General features: G+C 40.7%; 1 protein-coding gene and 1 long non-coding RNA gene across 3 annotated transcripts in view; one reads left to right on the top strand and one right to left on the bottom strand.

Moving 5' to 3' along the window:
- The window catches only part of LOC135219805 (uncharacterized), a 1,047,642-nt gene that overhangs the window by 909,676 nt on the left and 110,748 nt on the right, over positions 1-27,218 (bottom strand). The window lies entirely within an intron of this gene.
- LOC135219801 (zinc finger protein 665-like) lies at positions 14,310-26,671 on the top strand. Of its 2 annotated transcripts, none has more exons than XR_010315512.1 (2): positions 14,310-14,388; positions 25,962-26,671. XR_010315512.1 is itself a non-coding variant. In XM_064256876.1 (2 exons), exon 1 carries the CDS (start codon positions 15,742-15,744, stop codon positions 17,062-17,064), a length of 1,323 nt encoding a protein of 440 aa, XP_064112946.1. In that variant the 5' UTR covers positions 15,676-15,741; the 3' UTR covers positions 17,065-25,779; positions 25,962-26,667. The 2 variants fall into 2 exon arrangements, 1 of the variants encoding a protein (XP_064112946.1); XM_064256876.1 differs by lacking the exon at positions 14,310-14,388 and adding an exon at positions 15,676-25,779 and having other exon boundaries at positions 25,962-26,667.

The following is a 27,218-nucleotide window of genomic DNA, read 5'->3' as shown; positions in this document are numbered from 1 at the left end:
GAGGCTGAAGCACAAAGCCCTGAACTGATAAACCCTTCCCTGCACCATGAACCGAAGATATTTCCTCGATGAATGATGCAGGGGGACGTGAAAGTAAGCATCTTGATGGTCGAGGGAGACCATCCAATCTCCTGGACGGAGAGCAGAGAGGACCGAATTGGATGTCTCCATGGAGAACTTCGTCTTCTCCACGAAGCGGTTCAATGCACTCACGTCCAGGACCGGCCTCCACCCTCCCGAGGCTTTTGGTACCAAAAAGAGGCGATTGTCAAAGCCCCGAGAGTGCGGATCCTGTACTCTCTCGATGGCCTCCTTCTCCAACATCTGCTGTAACAACCCGAGAAGGGCATCTCTTTTTACAGGGTCTTTGTATCTCGCTGACAGCTCCCTCGGTGTCGTCGTCAATGGAGGTCTGTTCCTGAAGGGGATGAGGTATCCTTTCTTGAGAACTTGTAGGGACCAAGAATCCGCTTTTCTTGAAGCCCATGCTTCTGAAAATCTCAGAAGCCTGGCCCCTACTGGTGCTTGGAGGACTGGAACCTCATTTAGGATTCTTTCTCGGGACTCTGATAGAAGATCTTCCTCTTTTCTCCCCTCCTCTCTTCCTTGGGGCTCGGTTGGAAGTACTGCCTCGAAAGGGCTGTTGAGCAGTTCTTGGTTCCCTCTTCGTGACAGGAGCCGTTGGTCTAGGTTTCTTAGCCGATTGTACCAGCAAATCTTGTGTTGCCTTCTCAGTAAGAGTGTGGGAAATATTCCTCACTAACTGAGAAGGAAACAATTGTTTAGACAGAGGGGCATATAAAAGAGAAGCCCTCTGTACTGGAGAGACTGCCTTGGTTAGAAAAGAACTATAAACAGACCTCTTCTTCAATACTCCTGCCCCGAAAAGGGATGCCACTTCAGCCGATCCATCCTGCACCGCCTTATCCATACAGGCCAGCACACTATGCAAGACTTCTGGCTCTAAAAACTGAGGGTCTTGTGTCTTCTTGGCCAAAGCCCCAAGGGACCAGTCTAGGAAGTTAAAAACTTCCAAGACATGGAATATTCCCTTGAGGAGATGGTCCATTTCGGACATTGTCCAGCTTGTTTTGGCCGATGGAAGTGCGTGTCTCCTCGCCGAGTCCACCAAGGTCGAGAAGTCCGCTTCAGCAGAGGAGGGAAGAGCAAGTCCCATCGATTCTCCTGTGTTGTACCAAATCCCTCTCCTTCCCGATAGCCTGGAAGGGGGACAGGTAAACACAGTCTTTCCCGCCTCCTCCTTGGTTTTAAGCCAATTTCCGAAAGACTGCAAAGCCCTCTTCATTGAGATGGTCGGTTGCATCTTCAAAAAGGAGGAAGACTTTGCAGTCTTCGTACTCGAAAATAAAGACCGAGGAGAAGGAGGGGCAGCAGGACTCAGGGACTCTCCAAATTCTTTTAATAAGAGGGTTGTCAATGTCTTATAGTCTGTAAGACCTGCCCCCTTATTTTCCTCAGAGTCCGAGACATCTTCTAAATCTTGTTGAGTTTTATTCGGAGATGAGTGCGCAACTGGAGGAGGACTCCTTTCTCGGGAAGGTGAAGGGCTCGTAGCAACACCAACTGCAACCTGACAAGGGCTACGGCCGCCTGTGCGACATCTTGAGTCCCTGCCAGGTGAAGGCCGATGTTGCCCTTTTACACTAAGACCCTCCTGACAAGGACGACGGCCGCCTGTGCGACAACTCTCATCCCTATCAGGAGAAGTCCTTAAATGTTTCTCCCTTTTCGCAGAATCAAGCCCCTCCTGACAGGGGCTACGGCCGCCTGTGCGACGTCTAGAGACCCTGTCAGGACAAAACTGATCCTGAGAAAAATCCCAAAGAGGAGCCTCCAAGTCCGCCTCAAACTCCGATAATGCTTCCGAATCATAGCGCCTGAAGCTTGGTCCTTCTAATTTGGATAAGTCTTTGCGCCTGCTTGTCATATGATGGATGTCAGGTGCTTCAGGAGTGAGGCGCCTGAAATGAGATTCGGGCGCTCGATGCTTGGTAGTCGGTTTAGGCTCTTTACGCCTAAGATCAGGCTCTTCAGTCGCTTTGCGCCGTGCTTCAGGCGCTTCAGGCGCTCCAGGCGCTTTGCGCCTCGTTTCAGGTGCTCCAGACGCTTTGCGCCTCATTTCAGGCACTCCAGGCGCTTTGCGCCTCGTTTCAGGCGCTCCAGACGCTTTGCGCCTCATTTCAGGCACTCCAGGCGCTTTGCGCCTCGTTTCAGGCGCTCCAGATGCTTTGCGCCTCATTTCAGGCACTCCAGGCGCTTTGCGCCTCGTTTCAGGCGCTTCAGGCGCTTTGCGCCTCATTTCAGGCGCCTTGAGTTTTGATTCAGGCGCCCCAGACGCTTTGCGTCTCATTTCAAGAGTCCTAAACGCTTTTCTTCTCGCTTCAGGAGTCTCAGGCGCCTTGCGTCTGATTTCAGGGGTTTCAGGCACCTTACGTCTGACTTCCGAAGTTTCAGAAGCTTTGCGCCTCGATCCAGGCGCTTCAGGCGCTTTTCTTCTAGTAGGAGATTCAGGTTCTTCTAGATATTCATACAAATCCTCTCGCCTTGACGGCGCTTTGCGCCTGACAGTAGCCTGACGTCTGGCTGGCGCCAGGCTCCTGGCAGGAGCCTCGTCCGAGCTCTCAGAGAGTTCCATAGGACGGGATCTTTTATTGGAAGGAATTTATCCTTCCTCCTAGGAGGATCCTTCTTAAGCACTCCAACTAATGACGATATCTGCTCTTGCATATTCTCCAAAATCTTCGTAGCTACGTCCTCTTTTTCGATCTCCGATGAAGGAGAAGGAGCTTCTGAATAAACCTCCTTTCTCCTCTTTTCCGGAGGATATTCTTCCGGAAATTCTTCAGGGCTAGAATAAAATACTGGAGACTTCCACGATCTCTTCGAAGGTCTCGATAACCTATCCGAACTCCATCCTTTCTTCGAAGACGAATCAGATGAAGAAAAACACTGTTTCAGGACGTCTTTCCAACGACTATCCTTGGCAGTCTGGGACGCAACTACAGAATCTGCCGAGGGGACGCCTGACCGGTGGGGATTCTCTGAAACCTCCCTGCGGCTTTCGACATTTCTTCTCCTCTGGGCTTGGAAGCTTGAAAGAGGTCTAGACCTGGGAGAGTGAGACAGCCGATCAGATGCACCCTCCACTTCACTGGGAACACTTTCACTGTGCTTACCTTCTAATTCCTTTAGTTTATGTTCCATTTCCAAAAGCGAAGCTTTCAGACTCGCAATTTCCGATGTTGAACTTGGCGAGTCGGATAATTGAGAAGGTAAAGCTGTATGGGAGGAAACAATTGGGTTAGAGATAGGCAATCGCCTGCTAACTGGCTCGTTAGAGACCGACCTACTCACACTCTTGGAAGAGGCTTTTCTAGCCCTATCCCTTTCCAACTTTCTCAAGTAGGAATCAAGCATCTTCCATTCCTCCTCATTCAAATTCTTGCATTCATCACATGTATTCAATTGTGAGCATACATTCCCTCTACAATTCTTACAAGGGGTGTGAGGATCTACCGAAGCTTTCGGTAGTCTCACATAACAACTCTCATTCACACACACTGAACGAAATCGAAACGTCAGACATTATGAGAAAATTCCAAATCCAAAATAAAAAAACAGTCCACAATAGCGTATGCCAAACCAGAGATCCAATACGTCACCAAATAGCAGTCCAAAAGATCAATGGCGTAATGAAATTCGAAAGTCAAAGTCAGGAGGAACTAGCAAACGATGTTACCAGTCCCAGCGACGGAGAAAATCTGGCTCAAGAATGGTAATGGTTCTTATTCCTGCCACCCAGCGGCAGGCGGGTAGATCACCTGACCTACCTGCAGTGTGTGCCGCGAAATTTGAATTTCTGTCGGGGACGACGGAGTCTATAGCTACGTATATATCTGACAGGGAAGTTGAATGTATGAAACCAATATTGTAATACTTACCTGAACACCTGAATGATTCTCACCCTCTCACCTCTTCAATTTGATAGTGAATGATTCAATTGAGGAGACAGGCCTCTGGTGGCCGGTATTTGCGCCAGCGTTGTCAATGGTAACACAGGTAACTCATTTGACTAGATTTTACCTGTAGCGTTGGTAACGCTGACAGCTAAAATTACCCACTTAGTGGGTAAATATGTGGGGATATAGTTCTGGCTAGTCAGTGACCAGGGCTGATTCAGGTGTTCAGGTAAGTATTACAATATTAGTTTTATTATGAAAACTTCATTTTCCTTCTTTTACAGGCTAACAATGGTGATAGTTGATTACAGCAGTAGATGGTTGGATATCTCTTCATGTTGACTATTCTAACCTTGGAAATGTACCTGTCACTCTGTGATATTGGTCCTTGAGTGTGTGCACTGTTCCCCTGCTGAAAATCATATTCATTTGCCGCTGCTATCCTGGAGTTTCGTCACTGGACAGAGCCTTCGTCCCTGCCCTGTGATTATTATTTCTATTCCTGCTGGTAAATATACCTCATCCTGTAGAAGAAGTCTTGCAGAATTTGGAGAAGTCAAGGAGGAAGAGAGCTCGTCAAGTGTTATCATCTTCCTCTTCGGAATCATTATATATATATTTTTTTTTTCATCAACCCCTCCACCACTTCGACTTTTAAGCCTCCCTGCCGAAGAAGAAGAGGGTAGTCTCCCCCCCGTTAAGAAGTCTCGTCACAGAACTTCTTAGGGTCTGCCTCCTCTAACTGAGGAGACAGTTGGGTCTTCTGCCGGTTTGCACGCTCCTTCGGGATCAAGACCGGCCACGCTGTCCCCAGGCCCTAGCGTTTGTGACGTAGAAGCTCAAACTTAGGTTTGCACTTCTGCTGGTAGTACCAGAGGTTCTGCCCCTATGAGTAGTTCCTCTGGATTCACGTGCATCCAGAGTCGTGACGATGAGTCTGCTCACTGTCTTAACTCACGCACGGAGTGGAAGAAAAGAGCGATTAGCTCAGGTGACTTATGCCTTGCCAGTAATCACTCTCGCAGTGATTGCTTAGTACCCAGGGTTGATGTGATGGTCCCATGGTACCGTGCACGCAATGAGAAGGGTAAGGGTCCCCCATTCATTCCTCTTGATAGGTTTCAGCCTCGACGAGGACTTGGACACATCAGAGGACGTTACCGACCCTCTCCAGTCAGGTGCACAATCAACCCCACCCAGACCACAGCCATATTCGCATGACCAGCCGGTCTCGGTAGCGGCATACATTTCTCCTGCCATGCAAGTTTTGTAAACCCCCCCGGTAAAGTGTTTCTCCAGACCATAACGCTTTCCTAGACTCACATGGTGGCCATCATCGCAGGTTGATAGCTGCCCACGACTACTATCTCCTGCTAGTTCTACTTGCAAAGTGAGCGAGAGCGCCCAGTCTTCCTCACCTATTCCCTCTACTTCATATGGCTACCCTGGGATGGGCAAGGTGAATAGGAGGGATCCTGCAGAGTGCTCTCCATAGGATTCAGCGTCGGGGGACTATGTTCCTGGAGGGATCTTAGGGTCCTACCGGATGTACATCCACATTGTTGAGGAAGGATCTTATGTCAAATCTGGGGACTATGTCTCCCTGGCTTTTCTGTATTTTGGACAGATTTCAATTCACAGTCCTCTATGGGTTCTTGGTTTTTGGAAGCCTTGAGTGTATATTCTGTTGAATTCCAGTCTTAAATGCGTGGATTTAGAACTAGTTTTTATGCCCATTCCTCCTTGATTTCTGCAAGGGTTGAGGAGGGGCCCCACCCTGATGATCGTTTGACGAAATTCAGAGGTCTCACCGAGCGCTTCAATTCGTTGGCATTTCTAGCACTCTGCAAACACTCAGGCAAGACGAGAATTCTTGATAATCGTTACTACAATACCCTGGAATCTCGCTGAATGCTCGATTTTCTTGGAATTTCTGGCACTTTCAGAATGTTATGGTTTTCTATAATTTGCAAGTACTTGGGCAAGACAGACATCCCCGGTAACTGTTATTACAAAAATCAGGAGTCTCGCTAAGCCACTAAATTCCTTGGAATTTCTGGTGTTCACAGAGTGATTTGGTTTTCTGCAGTTTCCAAACATTCGGGCAATGGCCATTTCCAATAAGTATTACAATAATCAGGGTTCTCGCCGAGCATCTGGATCCCTTGGTTTTGCTGGCATTTGCCGAGTGCTCAGCTTCATCATATTGCTGAGTACCAAGGTGAGAAAAGAGTCGGGTTTTCTCTTTCTCGCCAAGTGTGGGAATTCTTACGAATTTAGTGCTTGCCGAGCGCTCACTATCACAAGTGTTTGGATAGCGAGAAGAGCCCTTACCAGTACAGATGAGTTTGCTCTTCCATCTGGTTTGAAGTTTTGCACAACTTGGAACTGCATGCAACACCTTCTAGGTGAATAGTCAAGTACCGTCCTCGTGTATTGGACGTTAGTATCCGAATACGTTGTCAATGGTTCTTCAAATTCTCAACTATTTGCTGGATATGATCTCTGTTACATTTATCTCAAGAGTTAAATTGAGGAAAACTAATCTCTCTTACATTTTTCTCAAGAGTTAAATTGAGGGAAAGACACTAACACATGAATAGAATAAATATACAAAATATATATTTCAGAATTAAATCATAGGCAAGTAAGTTAGAAATAAATGAAATATATACATTATAACAGATCTATATATGTTCTTATGAAAAGATAACTTATGAATATGATGACTTCATATTGAATATCTGAAGTGATAGTTAGCACTATTGGTAGGAGGTCACAAGCTTCAAAAGTTCATCAATGAAGAGGTTGACAAGTCTATATATATATACAGTAGAGACCCGGTTCACGACTGTATTAGTACTCGACATAATCGGATTTCGCCACTAAATTTCCAATAAACTTTGTATCGTTTTCAACCAAAAATCCAGTTTCCGACCCCCGACCATATGATGTTTGTAAACAAAACTGTTTCCGCCAGCCCGCCGCTAGTTGGCGTCATCCAGTGCTACCAATTAGCATATTTCATGTTTTTTAGCATAATTTGACCCAAGAATTGGAGCTTAGCATAATTTCTTTCACACTTAGGGTTCTAGTACAATTTTAGAATGTATTTTCACTAAAATTTTAAATAAAATGCAGAAAATTCCTCAATTTCATGCACAGCTATAGTGAATGTCTCTTCATAGTGAAATTGCCTCAAAAGCAGCACTAACAAATGAGTTAATTGCTAAGTTTGAACCCAACTAAGGAATGTTAAATTTTGTGAATATAAATAAATACCCACAGTGGCATGACAAACGATCAGTAAAGTGTTAATAATGTTTTTTCTTCATGAGTAAAGAATTACTTTTTTCCTTTTTTAAGTTTATTTTTTTCAGTAGTTATCAAATTTAATTATGTCTGAAGTGATTTTCACACAATTTTCAAGTATTTATTCATTGTGTATGTGACTTGTTCAAAGAAAAATAGGTTTCAGTTTAGGGCATGAAATAATGATCAAGTAATAAAGGCACGTATGTTTTTCTTCTTGAGTAGAGACTGGTTTGTTTGTTTACCTTTTTTTTAGTTTTAATTTTTCAGTAAATATCAGTAAATATCAGTAAATAACAAAATGTTATATTTGAAGTAATTTTCACACATTTTCAAGTATTTATTAATTGTTTATGTGACCTGTTAAAGAAAAATGGTTCTGCGTGGCATGATATGATGCAGTAATAAGTAAAATTTGTTGTTTTTTCTTCACATTTGTATGTGTGATCTTCACACATTTGTCAAATAGTATAATAGTGATTGCATATCAAATAGTGTACTAGTTGATTGCGTATGTGATCTATTAAAGAAAAATGGTGTTTTATTACGAGTTTCCTAACATGTAAAGTAATCAAATATTAGTTATAATATTGTCTGTTCGTCACTTTGTATCATTTCACCTAATATATAAATGTTTTAAATTTCCATTACATCGTTGTTTTAGCTCAAATGTATTAGAGAAATGAGATAATGATAGATTAATAGCATAATTCTGGCACAAAATTGCACCATATTTGGCATAAATTCTTGCTTGGACCGACTAGCATAATTTAGCAAAACGGTTGGTAACACTGGTGACGCCACTCAGCATTGTTTAAAGTCCGCAACTAATGATTACAAACATTCAAACATGTGTAGTGTCTTGTACACCTAGCGCGCATTTCGTTTGCTTTTTCGGTGGTATCAACTCTATACGCAGTTACCTTTTGATTCATCATGGATCCCAAACATTACTACTGGCTATCTATTAAAACTTTTTGCTAATGTTAATCTCTGAAATGGAAAAAGTTTACATGGCATCTCGCGTTTTCCTTCTTCAAAATGTTTCCATCATTTCCAACTCCAAAATAAACCTTAAGTTTCGTCTATCCTCTCCTCTGCATGAAAGTGATGAGCGAAAAAAAGATTTAATCAAGCACCCTTGCTTGATTTTTTTTCAAGCGTAGACATATTCTAAACCCATGCTCACACTTGAGGCGCGCGTTTCAGTAGCAAATGCAATACGTATTTAAGTGTTAGGTTTGGAGTGAAGGCAATGTTACGTACGTAGGTTACATGTGCAGTCGTTAGCGAATGCAATCTTTAAGCTTGTTAAGCTTGCCGGTAAAAGAAGAAGTTAGTCATAGCTTATATCAGAGAAGCCACTATGCCATATTAAGTGCGTAGTAATTAAGAAATTAAGAAAAATCTTTTATGTCGTACTGTAATACGTCAATGTTTACGTGTAAGATTTGGTAGTGAAACCAGTTACATACGTAACATGTTCGGTTCGGTAGCAACGCAATCTAAGCTTTTTAAGCGTGCCGGTAAAGAAGAGGTTATGGTATACATTAATTATAGAAATTAAGTAGATTCTTTTATGTCTACTGTAAAAATATGTCATTGTTTACGTGTGAGATTTGGTAGTGAAACCACTCACATACGTAACGTGTGCCGTTCGGTAGCGAACGCAATCTTAATCTTTGTTAAGCTTGCTGGTAAAGAGGAGGTTAGCCTTAGCTTAATCAGAGAAGCCGCTATGGTATAGAATAATTATAGAAATTAAGACGATTCTTTTATGGCTACTGTAAAATGACGTCAATGTTTACGTATGAGGTCTGGTAGTGACACAGTTTACATATGCAACGCGTGCGCGGTAACGAACGCAATCTGTATGCTTGGTTTATAAGCTTCCTCGTAAAAAAAAAAAAAAAAAAAAAAAAGAGGTTAGCTTGATATTAAACTCAAGAGATGCTGGTACGTAATGGTATAGTAATTAAAGACATTAAGAAGATTCTTTTACTTATACGTACGTATATATGTACCATGCAGTACCATAATAATTGTCAAAGTCCAATAAGCTTGAAACCAGCCCTGATATTGGACAATTTGCCGTAAAAGACGCACCTTTTTTATAAGGACATTTATGAAACAAAATCGTTAGTATCATAACATTACATTTACTGAAAGATAATTTTCAAGCGATTTTGTATACAGTATTGCAGTCGACTCCGTAAAAGATTTACCATAAATTAATATCGAATGTAAACGATATGGTTTGTTTACTACCATAGTCCCGATATAAACCACCAAGGGCTGCTATGCTTTGTTTACATGCCGACTTACTGTAGGCAAATTTTTGCAAGTTTTTGATAAATATATATTGGGTTTAATTTTAATAGTTTATTAATTTACTGTAATAATTAGACTTGCTTTTCAATGTTTTTATTATGTTAGCAACACGTTTTATGCCTACCCACTACACTACGTTCTACTTACTATTTACCTAGGTAGCCTATGGCGCTTGGTCAACAGTCGGTTGGACGCAGGCTAGTTTTCTTTTATACTGTATATTATACATTTAAAATTATAAATGCACGTTTAACATGATATTTATTTAACTTTTAACTTATTTAGTTGTAATTTACATGTAATGTATTGTATAAAAAGGCAAGGTTAGGGTAATAACTGATGGTCAAGAACGGATTAATCCATTTTCAGTTATTTCTTATGGGAAAACTTGATTCAGTTCTCGAAATAATCGAATTTCGACGCTCCTTCTGGAACGAATTATCGTCGAGAACCGATGCTCTACTGTAGTTACTTACCCAAAGTTATGCGGTTAGGCCAAAGTAACCCCAGATAAGAAATCATCCTAATGGGTAAAAGTAGGAGCAGGGAAAAATACATATAATCAAACTATGTATTGTTAAGTCAACATTTTAACCCATCAACAATAGATGAACTGAAATATCATGAAACAAAATCACTTCACAATCACTTCACAACGTAAGTTATATTCAGCCACACTATAACCAAAAATTTAAACAACATATACCAACACTATTCATTTAGTTATATTTATGTAGAATATAAATACCTTCATATGTAGTGCTAGATGGGAGGCGGCAATCACAGATAAATTAGGGCGAAGATTAAAGTCACTTACGGAAAACCAACAAGGATAGTGGAAGAAAAATAAATAAACTCCAACTCATCTGTCTAAACAACTATCAAACCAAACAATAGATGGCGCTGCAATTACCTGAAATACGTATGACAGCCGACACAGAATCCCTATTTATTTTTCTTCTTGGAGCTTCAGCCTCGAAGGAGAACAGTTAATTGGGAAGAAGTGATAGTTCTTCATTGATGATTACCACTCATGATTATGTAGTGGTGATTTGCTCAGCTCACTCGACTCAGTTCAACCAGACAACTCTGCTGAGCCAAACACCTCTTGATTAATGTGGTTCCTTGCCATGACCTACCACCCTCTCTTCCCGTGTTGCAGTGAGTTTTCACGTGGGTCATCGTTTTTCATCTTCATCATCTGACATCTCCTAACCTCCCTCTTCGAAGGCTTTCACGTCCTAAGAAGAGGAAGGTAATTCTCTGCCCCTTCAAAGTCTCGCCTCGAGACTTCTAAGGGTCTGCATGCTTTCCCTGGTGAGGAAGCAATTGGCTGTCTCTTCGGCTCACCTGCTCTTTTCGGAGCGGGAACATGGATGCTATCCCCAAAATATAGTGTCTTGGGAGCCCCAGGAGTTCGAACCCAAGTTTGTTCCAAAGGCGCTGCTCATGGAACCATGGCTGCATCGGTTACTCGTGTATGGGTCTCTCCGAGTGTACAACCCCCAAGTGGGGTCGTACATCAACAGTCAGTGATAGGTAGTCTTCTCTCCATCATGATAGTGGCACAGGGAGAGAGAAGGGACCGATCTGCGTTGGTGGCTCAGACCCATCTGTAAAAGCCAGGAATGGCTATTCTTCAGGTGCCAAGATCGATGTCGCTGTTCCTCGGGACAAGGCATTTGAAGGGGATAGGAGGCAGTCCTATGTGTAGTCCTCTTCGTGAGGTTCGGTCACAGAGAAGATAGATGTGTAGCAAGACGGGGAGAGTTCTTGCCAGCTTTTACTGCATTTAACTCCGGTCAACTTTCGCTCTCATTCGCGCGAACAAAACGGTTATAGGAAATGAATGCTTCGTTTAATAGAGTGAGAACATCACAAGTTCAGAGAAGATCGGACAAGGACAGTCAATCCTCTTTTTTTTCCCCTCTATTTACTGGTTATTCCAGAATGAACATAGAAATAAGAGGAATTCTTGGGAGTCTACTCGTCAGATTTCAAACACAAGACTATGTTTTTGGTTCAATCTTAGGATCATACCAAACATATGTCAACCTTTTCAGGATGGATAGCACCGAGAGGTTTAAATGCCTCTCCAGTGGTACTATTTTGAGAATAACCAGTTCGGTTTGAACCAGTTGTCTTCGGTATCCTGTTATCACTGTAGAAGCTCTCCTTTGTTGTTTCTCAACAACACTACAGCATTTGCATTATCACCAAACAAGAGAGTTTTCTTCCCTCCCATTTCAGTTAAAATGCAGACACTCAAGAATATGTTTTTTGTGCTCAAATGTTCTAGCTGAATGCATTCCATTATGGAATGCACTATCAGGCAACTCAGTATAAGGTGTCAAGCGAGCTGCGAGTGGTACTATTGGTTCTCTCCGAGATTCTTTTTGGTTTGGTATTTTCTCCTCTGTTGAGGATTAACTACCAACTCAAATCTCTCTGCCAGGCAATAACAGACTTATGTCTCTGATTGGATCGGAATTCTCCCATAAGGCCCATGTCTCATGCTCCACATTTGCTGTTGCAAGAATTTTCAGACAGAGATATATATATCTCATTAGACTCATTACCATCTTTCTGTTTACCCCACAATATAACAGAAGTCTGTAGCCCAGTCTTCTGTTCATTGCAAGTGTCGACTTTCTCGCAGAGCAGCAATGAAATAGTGGAATAACTTTTTCAGTTATCTGTAAAACAGCAGGGATTAGAGCCGTCTTCAATGTTGGTATCATCAACGGGACTTTTTCTGTGATCAGAATCATGAGAGTTTACTCTTCTTGATTCAACTGTGAAGACGTAGGTCTACATTCACCTTAGTCATTCACTAAGTAATATAGTATTGTTTCTCCTTGTTTGAGATACAACTACTGATGAGAAACTTCTGTCTTGCCATCACAGGGACCTTGGTCTCTAGAAGGCAATTGACTCTCTTTAATGTGCACATGCCTCACAAGAATCATCATCTCGTCTCTAAACATCGTTGGCGAACAAGATAGACGATTTGCATGGTTGTTCTCAGCATCACCCTTCAAAAGGCGGGTGTCATGTTGTGACTATGTCTCAGATGCATGGCAGCACAGTCAGTCGGCATCTGTTGACAAGTCTGAATCCTTCATGATCTCCTGCGCTATGGATTTTGTAATGGTTGATTCAAATTAGTCATTACTTTGGCCTATTGGTGCGTTGCTGTAGCTATGAAGGATCGACACCCTTCGTTAAGTGTCGATGCCTTTATGCTCTACAGACTGCCAATGCAGTGTCTAATGACACGTCGTTCTCCGAGTCTTACGTGATCGTGAGAGACATCTCTGCACTTGGATATGTTCAGTGGCTGGGTAAGTTTCATCAGTCTGGAGAATATGTCGGACTGAAAGATAGATGAGGTCTCAATGCAACCATATTTATATCTTTCTTCCTTTGAGTCTGCCCACAGGTCCTTGGAGCCTGTTTTCCTTGGAATGGTGGTGGATGCTCACTATTTGTGTTTGTTTACCCGGCTTCTTCAAGAGGACAAGTTGCATCTTGCCTATGGTATGCTGTTCTAGAGGTAAGAAGGATGCTCCACCTTCACCTCCTTGTCCTTCAACTCCTCTTCCTTCGGGTTGAGGATGGGGCTTGAACTTACACTTGCTGGTTGGGCAATTGATGTGGTAAGCTCGCACATCAAGGTTTTTTTCTATTTTTCTTATCAGAATGATGCTGCTCTTAAACCCATCTGTTTGAGAAGGTGCCTAGAAGTCTGACAACCAAATATACAGTTTCTATACTTTGTTCAATATGTTAGAGTCCTGGTCCTTCCTTCCTCTTCCTCGATCTCTCAACCAGGAAGAAGACCTTGGTGTGGCGAACTGCCAGTCAGTTCTGAGACTTATTCAGATTACTCTCACCAAGAAGTAAGTCTTCCTATAATAAAGATCGAAGTAATTTGTATTTTTCCTAACTATACAGACCTAAAGCTGACCAAGCTAAAGTGACACTCTACTGACCAGTCGTTTGGTAGTTAACTCCCATACCACCTTGTTAAAAGTTTAACGCCCTGTTTCAAGCTGTGCTGAAGGTAATTCCCATAATAAATACCTCAGGTTTGTATAGTTAGGAAAAATACAAATTACTTTTAAAATTTGTGATGTTTAGGAGATGAAAGTCAACGATGATAATCTGCAAGCTCTAAGAAAAATTAAAGTACGTATTGAATTATGGTTAGGCTAGCTTAGGAATGTAGGCTAAATGTTTCATATAAAGTACACTACATGTTTTAAAGAAAACTATACAGTATGAAGAAAGAGTCCAATATGAAGAAAAAGATACAAAATATTTGAGTTATAAAATGAAGTGAAAATATATGAGTAATAAAAGATGAAAAATGGTTTCTGAACTTAGCAAAGTAGTAGGCTAAGTCGGCAACTAGATTATTTGTATGTGGAATTAGCTTGCAAGACTGTTTACATCTGGGCTTCATTTTGTAGGGGTGTATTCTATGTATGTATTCTATATTCCAGGATATTCTAGTTCCTGGAAAGTCAGTTTTGTGCCAAAGAACACTTTTTATGAGGCTTCTGATTTCTGCATCTGGAAAAGGTCAGGCAGATTTCAAAAAATTACTTTTTCATTTTCATAGACCCACTTCCATCATTGTTTTCTTTAATTGTGTCGTATTATCTCGTTTCAGACATAACCTTCCATCAAGATTGTGAAAATTGCTGGAGATTTTTGCAAGAATTTTAGTTCTGAGGAAGAAAGGAGATATACTACATCGGTTTGTAATACCAGATATTCTTGTCTAGTTCAATGTCCTGGTATATATGAAGTGTAAGAGTGTGTTTATTATGTAGCACATTAAAAGCTAATACTGGAAGATCTCTTGTTAGAAGAGATACTACCGTCCATAAGAGAAAGGAGCCATTGTGTGGGAAATATTGGAGATCAGTTCTGTTGGAAACACCACCTCAGTACTTGAATGCCCGTTCACTCTGGAGGGCAGTAGTTAAGATTCCCAGAAACAAATCCATATGAAGCAAATTAAAACTCGCCATAAAAAAAATTGGGAAAACTTTGGCTCAGAAAACTCATCCAAACATTGGTATGAGGGCTCACACTGTGGGGAATCCATTCAGGTGTGAATATTGTGGGAAAGCATTTTCTTATGAAGCTAATCTTGCAAGGCATATGAGGGTTCACATTACAGAGAAGGCATTTCAGTGTAATGGCCGTGGGAAAGCTTTTTCTCAGAAAGGTACTCTTAAAATTCATATGAGGGTTCACGCTGGAGAGAAGCCATTTAAATGTAATAACTGTGAGAAAGCATTTTCTCGGATAGCTCTTCTTCAAAATCATATGAGGATCCACACTGGAGAGAAGCCATTTAAATGTAATGATTGTGGGAAAGCTTTTTCTGAGAAAGGTACTCTTAAAATACATATGAGGGTTCATACTGGAGAGAAGCCATTTAAATGTAATGACTGTGGGAAAGCTTTTTCTGAGAAAGGTACTCTTAAAATTCATATGAAGGTTCATACTGGAGAGAAGCCATTTAAATGTAATGACTGTGGGAAAGCTTTTTCTGAGAAAAGTACTCTTAAAATTCATATAAGGTTCATGCTGGAGGAAGCCCATTTAAAATGTAATGACTGTGGGAAGCTTTTTCTGAGAAAGGTACTCTTAAAATAAATTATGAGGGTTCACACTGGAGAGAAGCAATTTTAAATGTTAAATGTGAGAGCTTTTTCTGAGAAAGGTACTCTTAAAAACATATGAGGGGTTTCACACTGGGAAGAGAGCCAATTTTTTTTTTAAATTTAATGGAATGTGGGAAAGCTTTTTTTCCTGAGGAAAGGTACTCTTAAGAATCATATGAGGGTTCACACTGGAGAGAAGCCATTTAAATGTAATGACTGTGGGAAAGCATTTTCTAAGAAAATTACTCTTAAAATTCATACGAGGGTTCATACTGGAGAGAAGCCATTTAAATGCAATGACTGTGTGAAATCTTTTTCTCGGAAAGGTAACCTTAAAATTTCATTATTGAGGGTTCTTCACCACAGGAGAGAAGCCATTTAAATGCAATGACTGTGGGAAAACTTTTTCTGTAAAAGCTCATCTTAAAATTCATATGAGGGTTCACACTGGAGAGAAGCCATTTAAATGTAATGACTGTGGGAAAGCATTTTCTCATAAAGGTACTCTTAAAATTCATATGAGGATTCACACAGGAGAGAAGCCATTTAAATGCAATGACTGTGGGAAAGCTTTTTCTGAGAAAGGTACTCTTAAGAATCATATGAGGGTTCACACTAGAGTGAAGCCATTTCAATGTAATAACTGTGAGGAAGCTTTTTCTCACAAAGCTCATCTTCAAAATCATATGAGGATCCACACTGGAGAGAAACCATTTCAGTGTAAGGACTGTGGGAAAGCTTTTTCTGAGAAAGGTACTCTTAAAATTCATATGAGGGTTCACACTGGAGAGAAGCCATTTAAATGCAATGACTGTGGGAAAACTTTTTCTGAGAAATGTAATCTTAAAACTCATATGAAGGTTCACACAGGAGAGAAGCCATGTAAATGTAATGACTGTGGGAAAGCTTTTTCTGCTAAAGGTAATCTTAAAATACATATGAGGGTTCACACTAGAGAGAAGCCATTTCAATGTAATAACTGTGAGAAAGCTTTTTCTCGGAAAGCTCTTCTTCAAAATCATATGAGGATCCACACTGGAGAGAAGCCATTTAAATGTAATGACTGTGGGAAAGCTTTTTCTGATAAAAGTACTCTTAAAAGTCATATGAGGGTTCATACTGGAGAGAAACCATTTAAATGTAATAACTGTGGGAAAGCTTTTTCTGAGAAAAATACTCTTAAAATTCATATGAGGGTTCACACAGGAGAGAAGCCATTTAAATGCAATGACTGTGAGAAAACTTTTTCTGTGAAAGCTCATCTTAAAATTCATATGAGGGTTCACACTGGAGAGAAGCCATTTAAATGTAATGACTGCGGGAAAGCTTTTTCTCAGAAAGGTGCTCTTAAAATTCATATGATAGTTCACACTGGAGAGAAGCCATTTAAATGTAATGACTGTGGGAAAGCTTTTTCTGCGAAAGGTAATCTTAAAATTCATATGAAGGTTCACACTATAGAGAAGCCATTTCAATGTAATGACTGTGGGAAAGCTTTTTCTTTGAAAGCTCATCTTAAGATTCATATGAGGGTTCACACTGGAGAGAAGCCATTTAAATGTAAGGACTGTGGGAAAGCTTTTTCTCAGAAAGGTGCTCTTAAAATTCATATGATAGCTCACACTGGAGAGAAGCCATTCAAATGTAATGACTGTGGGAAAGCTTTTTCTGCGAAAGGTAATCTTAAAATTCACATGAAGGTTCACACTATAGAGAAGCCATTTAAATGTAATGACTGTGGGAAAACTCTCTCCTGAGACCGCTCATCTTAAAATTCATTCTAGAGAGGAGTTATTTAAATGTAATGACTGTGGGAAAGCTTTTTCTGAGGAAGGTAATCTTAAAATTCATATGAGGGTTCACACTAGAGTGAATTCGTTCAAATGCAGTTACTGGGAAAGGACTGACCCAAAAATGTCATCTTTCTGGCATAAGAAGGCCCTACTTATCAAAAAACTTTTTGCTAGAAACCTGATTGCCAAACAAAGACTGACTACCTCTTGCCCCAGTGACCAAATCTGCGCACGAACCCAATCACCCGCCAACAAACAGTCCATACACTAACGGCCCATCCATCCATTTACGCTCTCTCTCTCTCTCTCTCTCATACTCTTCAGAAAAACCTTACAAGAACATTCAAACTTTCAATTATTCCTGACAACTCCAAACAACTCAAAGATGCTCTCACTCTCTCGCGCGCTCTCTTTCTCACACACTCTCTCATGCAAGCCTCAAAGACGTCAAGTGTAACTACCATATCACTCCTCCATAACGTGGCCTACAGCTTATTGTGGGATCTGAACCACAGTAGTATATCGAGAAGTGAATTTCTAGAGACATGCATAGTGCAGTTCAGTGAGCTTTGGTAACTTTTTATGGAAGTAACATTCAGAACTGGAAACAACAATTGCACACCTATGTTACAGTAGTGTATAGTGTATAGTTTACTGAGTGAGGATGTTGAGTTGGAGAAAATAAAGTTCAAAGCTTTCCAGATTTGTGGATTTCTCTCATGAACATATAGCCCCATTATTCACGGAAAATTCGCCTATTCGCCGTATTTTTCAATGTAAAATATCCAAAAATTCCTGGTTTTTTGTATCAATTTCATCTTTAAATGCACTTTTTGTGACATACGTATTAGAAAATCCAGGTATAAAAAATTTTTGTGGGTTTTTCTTGAGTTTTAACTAACAAAATAGGCAATTTTAAGTGATTTTATAGGGGTTTAAACTATTCCTGGGGGCTGGGTCTGGTACCAATCCCCTGAGAATGCAGGGAGAACACTGTAACCTCACCCACATTCCTAGTGCATTATCTAATCTGTTTGCCTTTTAAGTTGGAAGGCCATGCTTCAAACATAGGTTCAGTGGCAGGGTGTAATGCAAAAGAAACATTAGGCTTAGTGTATGGAGTAAATAAATTCTGTGTATCTCTACGGTGTAAAAAATTCACAATAGTCATACCACAAACACTTGTTGGTAATTTTCGGCCTAAAAGCAAGTTTATGCATATTAGCAGTGTGACTACAACATTGGGTTGTTACATTAGCAGAAAATATTATTATAATGTAAAGTATAGACCAACATCAATAATGAGTAATGCAGATGCATTGTGAAGATTGCCAGTAGACTAAGCCCTTGCCTACAACTGACCCATTACAGCAAGGGAAATAACACAGGTAGTACTGGGAAATGCCTACTGGGCATTTCAGGGATTGCGAGTCCGTTTTCCTCAAATATCTTTCAAACTAATTATTTGATCGAAATGGTGTTAGTTAACGAGTTTACTCTTGACTTTTAAAGGCAAAGTCGTAGGAGTCGGTAGGAGTCGTTTACAGGTTTGAATGTCTGTTATTCCCCATCCCTTCCCTCTCCCTCTCTCCCTTTCTCTCACTCTTATTTTATCACTGTTTTTGACATATCTCCCCCCAATACCTTTTAGCAATTTACAATATGGAATAAAATACCATTGTCCATGACATTTTTCAATACCAGCAGATAATTGGAGAGTTCATAATGAAGAAGACAGGGAGGTTTGAAGTATTGGTCATAATAATGGTTAATTTTTCCCCAAGTATTCTGTTTATAGTAGGATCCTTGGCGTGTCAGGTAATACCGTAATGCTAAGGGGTTATCTGTCTATCAGCTGCAGTACTCATAATCTAAGTATTCACTGAGTATATGATGAAGGTGGATTTTTCATCGCTGTCAGTGGCTCCCATGTTACTTTGTATGCATCGTCGCAGAAATGCATTTGCAATATGACTTCAACCCATATAAAAATGGAGAAAGCTAACAATAGATTAAGGATCAATCTCAAATTCATAAGCAGCAAGTTTATTTCGATTATATAAGTGATGAAATCTATTGATAGATATATATCACCAGCATTTTTGGTCTGTTGCCGTCAAGGAATAAAAATTGAGCGACTCTTCAATCATGACAGTTTGTGATGTTGCAAAATAGGTACAAACCTGTGAAAGACATAGGGAAATGGATTTCTTAACTAATTATGAATGAGGCAAAAACTGGATACCTACTGTATAAAAAAAAGAATATGTTAAATGCCTGAAAACAAGGTAATAAGCAACACTTACATTAATGATAAGGAATATAATTCAAGATGCATGAAACTCAACTCATTCATTCAACTCAGTATAGTACAAGAATTACATCCTTATTACTGGTGCTAGATTAGAAATGAAACTGTAGTGTGATATGAATAGAGAAACACACTTATACAGTGATATTATGATAATAGTCTCCCCCAAAAATATACCCATTTATATAATCTACGAAAATACACTGATAATTGAATAAACACACTCTACAGAAACAAACCTATTTATTACACTCACAAACAGGAAGGCGGGATGAGGAGGGAAAGGGTGAGGGATGGGATTGGAGTAAAGCACGTTCGAAAGCATAGGTTGGCAATGCTCGGCAACTGCCTGTAAGTCAAAAGTAAATGCCGTAACTAACATCATTTGGCAATGCACTATATATTACCAAGACTTAGGGCGAGGTGTCTTGTACACTGTGTCAAAGTATGATTTCGATCAAATAATTAGTTTGAAAGATATTTGAGAAAAAACGATGACTTGCGCTCCTTGAAATGCATAGTAGTACTATTGTACTTTCAAAGGTATTACTAAGTTTATTTAAAGGTAGAGATTTTGAAAATGGACTGAATGTTACACAAGATTGCATTTCAAGAGGGTCAAGATTAGTGATTCTGGGTTCACCTAAAAGTAGAGTTCTTTCGGAAACCCGCTGTACTACATGCAGACCATCAAGGCACAGTCTGCCCAAATTCAATTGCTACAGCTAATGTATGGTGACTAAGTCTTGATAGACAGGACAGAAAAAGTACAAATAGTGTAAAATAAAATTTCCAAAACCAGAAGATAAGTAATCATCATGTGGTGTGAAAGTTGGTGGCAAGATTGTAAAACATGTTGATCAGTTGCAGCCATTAATTACAAATCATAAAGAAGGACAAGTTTAAAATTTCTTATCATTAATCAAGGCAAATGTACAAACTCCTCACCAAGTATAACTTCTGAGTCTGCTCTTGTACCTGTTCAGAATAGTACACCCAGAGTACTCTCCCAAAAAATTAGTAGAGGAAAGCCTCCTGAACAATTAGATTTCACATAAGTGACTTGCCAAACAATTACAAAGCTGTAAACTTTCTTACCTGCCAGTCGAAAATTCACATTATTTGGCGGGGGCGCTGCTGCCATCGTTAGTGTAGGTGACAAGGGACCTGCCCATTTTCGGGAATGCCCGGTACTGCTAAGCTAACTGTCATCAGTTTGTTTTCTGCCGGCTACAGAGTAACGTCGGTTGTTCTCGCAGTCATGGTGGCTTTTTGTTAGCTGATTTTTAGCTTCCAGTTAGCTGAATAAGATCTAGTGTTAATGTGTTGGACTCTAGTTTGTCAGCAGTTAGGTTTTGCAGAGAAGGCTGCAAAAATAGAATGGCTAAGCCATGTTAGGATCCACACTTCAAGTGCGTGAAGTGTAGGGGGAAGGAATGTAGCAAAGATTTAACTTGCATGCTATCAACTCCCTTCAATGCTTGTTTAAAGGATTTTCGTCTCGTTCACCTCCTTCAGCATGGGTTGTCTCGCCTGTAAGTAGAGTTGTTCAACTGCCATGGATTTGACTTCCAAGACTAGCGCTATGCTCGATGAGTCATCTTTGGGACCTTTCAGACAGCAACTGCAAGAGCTCATGGGTTTCCTGAAGAAAGCAATAGCTCCTAAAGGAGAGGAGGATGGTCTGTCACCCGTTTCGTCAGAAGAGAAAGAGGATCAACTCTCGGAAGTCATCATCAGCCCGCTTGAGTCTCTTGAAGTATTTACTCGCTATTTACCCAGATTTCTTCGAGCCTGCTTCTCTTTTGCCATCTTCCATTTACTGAAGTTGTTTCTTTGCCAGTCTGACAAGAAAGTCTTGAAGAAGGCTAATGAGTGGTGGGCAAATAAGCATGAGTCAGGCAAAGCTTCTTTCGCCTATCCTTCTTCCAAGCTCCAGAACAAGAAGTGCTGTTTTTACGCAACCAGAGACATTCGTTCATTGGGAATGCCTGCCACCTCACAATGGGACTTCTATGGTTTAGTAGATGCTGAAGGAAGATCTTTCCCGGCTCGTCAAGTAATGTTTTCGACTACAGTGTTTGATCATCTTGTGAGGAACTTGTTCAGAGTGATAGAAGGTTTTAACTTACAGGATTGGACTATCGGAGCATTGGCCAGGAAAATCGAGGAGTGCTAGTCTTTGGAAAAAGACAAAGCAGTGAGAGATGGACAGCAAATCTAGCTTCTCTTTTTACAATGGATGTATTGAAAAAAAAGGGAGTTGTGGTGTTCAATCACATCTTGGGGTGTGATGACTAACCAGAAATCAGCCTTAATGTTTTCTCCCTTGAGTAAGTTGCACCTTTTCCCACACCTTGGAAAGGAGTCAGACAAGATATCTGAAGGATACACACCCTACAGGAGCTAAATCTTCTCCTCTACAGAAGTACCCTTTTTGAGGGGGGAAAGACCAGGATCCAAAATAGACTAAGGACTAACTTGTGAGCTCCAGCTAAGTCAACCAAAAAGGCCTCTTTTAAGTTGACTTTCAAATAATCAGAAGGTCCTTCACACACCTGTAGGAGCGAGGCTCCAGAGAGGAGCAGAGCTGTGGATAGTATAAGTACTCCAAGAAGGTATTTGATTCCTTTTCTAGAAGATTCGCTGACATCCAATGCTCCCATCACATTGACAGCATACTCGGAGGGATCAGAGAGAGCGCTTCAGCGTTGGCCAAAGAAGTGGAGGCCCTTATCAGCAAGCAGGCCATGGAGGAAGAAAAAGACACGAACTCCATACGTTTTTACAACAGGCTCTTTGTAGTCCCCAAGGCATTGGGGGGCTGGAGACCCGTGCTAGACGTCAGTGGAATGAATTTCTATGTGGAGAACACGAAATTTCTTATGGAAACCAGTCAGTCCATCGTGTCAGCTCTAACCAGGGGACTGGACAGTGACTCTCGACATGGAAGATGCATACTTTCATGTCCCCATTCATCAAGAGTCAATGAAGTTTCTGAGGTTCATCTTTAAAGGAAGAATACTATTTCAATTCAGAGCCCTCTGCTTCAGACTGTGTACGGCTCCCAAAGTATTTACCGGAATCCTTGCTCCCCTGGAGAAATGGTTACATCTGATGGGGATCAACACTTCATTCTATTTAGACAACTGGCTACTGAGATCCAAGTCGAGTTGTCAGTTTGTGGAGGACTAACACAAGACATTACGTGTAACTCGACAGTTAAGGGATTTTAATAAATCAGAAGAAATCCCAGTTGTCTCTGACTCAGAAGATTCTCTATTTAGGGATGATTCCAGACTCTAGCTTTTCGAGTTTTTCTCTCACTGAAGAGAATAGAGTCATGCCTGAAGACAGTGGAAGACTTCTTAATTTGCTCATCATGCTCAGAACTGGACTGGATGAGTCTCCTTGGAGGGACAAGAGAGTTTCAGGATCGGGCACAGAACAAGAAAAGACCCTCCACATAAATGTGAAGTAACTGAAGGCAATTTTTCTTGGACTTCAAGCCTTTACTTTGCTAGTCACTGGAAGAGACGTAACGATTTATGCGGACAACACCATGGCCCTTTCGTATGTCTGGAAACAAAGGGGGACACCCTCTTTTTCTCTCAATGATTGGAGAGAAGATGATCTTCTTTGGGCGAACAGGCCACAAAATCAATCTGTTCCCAAGGTTCGTCCAAGGGAAAATGAATGTCTTGGCAGACGAGCTGAGCTGCTTAAACCAAGTCCTTCCGACGGAGTGGACTCTGAATGAGAAAGTTTGCCGAGACCTGTGGAGACTCAGGGGAAGACCATCTATAGATCTCTACCCCACTTCAAGGAACAATTGCCTTCCAATCTTCTGTCCACCTGTTGTAGATCCTCCAGCTTAGAGAACACGTGCAATGCTTCTGGACTGGTCGGGACTCAACGTATACATGAGTTTACCCCCTTATAAGAGAGGTCATCAACAAATTTCAGTCCCATTAGAATGTGCCAAAGACGCTCGTGGCTCCATTCTGGCCCGAGAAGGAATGGTTCCCAGACCACCTCAAGCTTCTAGTGGACTTCCCCAGATTTCTTCCACAGGTCATCATCTTCGCAAACAACCCAACTTTGACAGGTAACACCAAGGACTGTCTGCTATGGCCCTGATAGGATTCAAACTGTCAGGGACCTTACCAGACTGGAAGGTTTTTCTCGAAGAGCGGCGGAGGCTATTGCAAGATATAGTAGAGCTTCTTCTTGCAAACTCTACCAGTCGAAGTGGAGAGTATTTAGAATGTGATGCAGACAGAATCACACGTATCTTCTACAACATCTGTAACGAAAACAGTGGATTTTTTATATATTTTTACAAGATGCTAGGAAGCTATCCACGTCTATTATCAAAGGTTATAGGTCCATGCTTTCTTCAATGTTTAAGCATAGGGGCCTTGAGGTTTCGAATACGCAGGACGTCAACAACTTCATTAAATCTTTTGAGACATCAAAAGTGGGAAAATCTGGAGAAGTGGACTGGAACTTGGACGTTGTATTAAGGTGGTTATCTAGTCTGTTTTTCGAACCTTTATGGTCTTCTTCCCTAAACAATCTTACGAAGAAGACTTTGCTCTTAGTAGCCTAGCAACAGCTGGGAGAGGGTAAGAACGAGGCCCCGTCACAGGCCGTGGCATCGCTCTTCAGCGATAAAGAACCTGATGGACATATTGGGCCCAGAAGAAGAAGTATGAACGTTGTGTCCAGTTAGGGCTGTTAAATATTATCTTCATAGGACGAAGAACCTGAGAGGAAGCTTGAACCTTCTCTGGTGTTTGGTGAAAGATCCCTCCCATTCTCTCTCCAAAAATGCTGTTTTGTTCTTCCTAGAAGTCTTATTCTGGAGGCTCACGCTCAAGTCTAAGACGAAGTTTGTAATGTTTTGAAGGTGAGAGGTCATGAAATTCAAGCAGTGACGACTTCCATCATTAGCTTTTAGACACAATATGTCAGTATCCTTCATTCTGCAAAAGACATTCTGGAGATCAAAATCGGTGTTCGCATCGAATTATCTTAAGGATATAGAATCTGTTTTTGAGAATTGTAGTAGGTTGAGGCTGTTGTCTATAGCTGGCATGGTGTTGGGAGAGGATGCATAGGGGGACCTCTTTCCCTCAAGTATCTCCTCATCTTGTATTTCTTTTAAGGTTGTGCAGCTTTTAGGAAGCCTGGGGGTACGACGTACTTGGAGTGCCCTCCAGTTTTTATGTTTTTTTTCTTTATTTTTAGTGTATGTGCCTTCTTTGGATTGGTTGTCTGGTCTTCGCCCAGAGCAAGGGTAAACTGTTTATTTTTTTTACCACTGGTGGTGAACCTCCTTGGTTATGAAATCCCACCATTAGTAGGAAGGGACTTGACCATTATTGCCACGCCTCCTACAGGTGTGAGAGTGCTGACCAGAGACAGCATCCACCTGCAGCTGCTGCTCTCGCACCAGGTAAGGTACTGCAAACAATGTGTAAAAAGCATATTATTGTTTTCAAAACCAATGACTTATTTAAGACAGAAGACAATAGCTGTCCATTTACCATTTACCTACCTTCGTTGGAACGTGGAATCAGCTTTGTAATTGTTTGGTAAGTCACTTATGTGAAAATTATATTTTTACAATAAAATAAGGTTTCACATATACTTACCAGAGGCTCAAAGAATTGATGGCAGTTAGCGCAGCAGTGCCAGGTATTCCCGAAAGTGGGCGGGTCCCTTATCACCTGCACTAACGATGGCAGTGGTGCCACCAACTAATTCAAATTTTTTACTACCAGGTAAGAAAGCTTTGTAATTGTTTGGTAATTATATGTGAAACCTTACTTTATTTAAAAAATATTATTTTGTAAGCATTTAGAAACTGGTTGCTCGGTAACAAATAAGGGGGAATGTAATTGTTACGTTTAGTTATAAGTAACCAGGGAGAAGGTTACCAAGTATGTTTGCAAAGTGCAAGATATTTAACTCAGTAGTTCAAGTTATCCTATGTAGCTAGAACAGGATATCTCATGTAGATGATGTTTTTAGATTTTAAGTATTACTGAGTTATTGCAATTTGATACTCAGGGTTAGTATTAGATCCTATTTGAACTACCTTACAGACTGATTCTGTTTGACCACAGGTAATAGGACACGATTCCTTATTGTAAGCTAAGCTGATACGCTCATGTAATTTGTATTGTGACGTTTATATGTTTGTGCTTTTTGAACTACTGTCCTCTTGTCTTTTGTTATGCTGTAGCCAGATGATAAACAGAAGGGAATTATTACTTCTCAATTATCTACCTACATCCAGGATATTTTGGCAACAATGATGGAATAGACCATTAACAACAGGTCCTCTGTAATCATTGCAGGTAAATATTATAAGTGATAAATAGTAGTTTTAATAAATGCTGTAAGGTTTTGTTAAGTATGTAATGGTGGTTTTAAAATATACTGTAAGGTTTTGTTAAGTATGTAGTTTCAAATTACCCTTTTCTGCTTGTTAACCTGCACTCCGAAGTGATGTTAGTCTCTTCATTTTCTGTATCTTTAGTCATGTCTTGGGAGGTAGAGCGACCAGTACTTGGGATCGGCCGCTTGAGTACAACAGCAGCAGTATTTTGGAGTTTTTGATGGTCGAGGAAATCCAGTTCCTGAGGATGAGGTAGCAACCAAATCATGGTTGCTTGTATTAGAGTAGGATTATTCATGACAGCGGACTGGCTATCGCAAAGGCGCTGTATGGTACAGCAACATTCGGTGGTCATCCTTGTGGTTACTTGATTTTAACCTCTTGATTTATTATCATCGATGTCAGTTATGAGTTGTGTAAGCAAGTATGTAGCTCAGGAGCAGGTATTTGCTCATATTATCGGTGTTCTGGGATTTTAACCTCTTAATGATTTATTATTGAGGTAGTATTGTGACATTATTTTATTACTGCTCAGTGTTATTTAATCTCATGGCTTGTAATGTACTATGGAGATTGTTATTATTGTTATTGTCATTTGAGCGAGTAGCTTGTGTAGTTGTTGTTTTTGAGCAGGTATGACTCATTGTAGCTTTGTTGGTAATGAGCAAGTAAGGTTCACATTAGAATATTGATATAATTATTGATGAGTATGTTTAACTGCTGCTGGGTTGTTAATTGTCATTTATTTTGAGAATTACTTAACTGAATTGTTAAAGTATTTATTTTTATGATTATTATTTAGTTTGTCTCTAGACCTCAAGACCTGAATTCATTGTAAATATGTATAAATAATTTAGTAATAATAAATAGGTTTAAAGTATTGTAGTATTTTATTTGCTCCCTCCTCCTTAGTTTTCTCTGTCCACCAGTCCAGTCCAGACTCTTGTTTAGTATTTTGGAACCTGACGGCCCCACAGAAAAGGGGTTGCGACAATACTAACTGCCAAAAACGCTACATACCCAAGCAATGACCAGACAATAAAGTATCTCACGTGTACTGAGGCCTAGTGTAAGTTTGGAATGACTGGACTCTCCTTCCATCCTTCCTTTCTTCTGTCAGTTCTTAACAGCAGCATCTAGACCAAAGAATCTACTGGAGTTAAAACAAGAGAAAGGTAACTAAGGAATAAGCATTGATTCTTAGCTCAGTTTTGAGATGCATCTTCCTCAGTCCTTCCTCCTGTAAAGGAGGAGATGGGACATAGTAGAGCTTATTCTAAATCCATTACTTGGTAATGGCCAGAATTAGCTGCCTTTTGACTCAAGTTCTTCTTATGGGTCTGTTGCAATTCTCTGAAAATTTTCCTTATGTAAGAACCCTTGTGTTGTGCAGGATTA

This window comes from Macrobrachium nipponense, chromosome 1 (assembly GCF_015104395.2).
Source record: "Macrobrachium nipponense isolate FS-2020 chromosome 1, ASM1510439v2, whole genome shotgun sequence".
NCBI classification, from domain to species: Eukaryota; Metazoa; Arthropoda; class Malacostraca; order Decapoda; family Palaemonidae; genus Macrobrachium; species Macrobrachium nipponense.
Note: the sequence above shows the minus strand (reverse complement) of the source record. Positions and strands in the feature narration are given on the sequence as shown.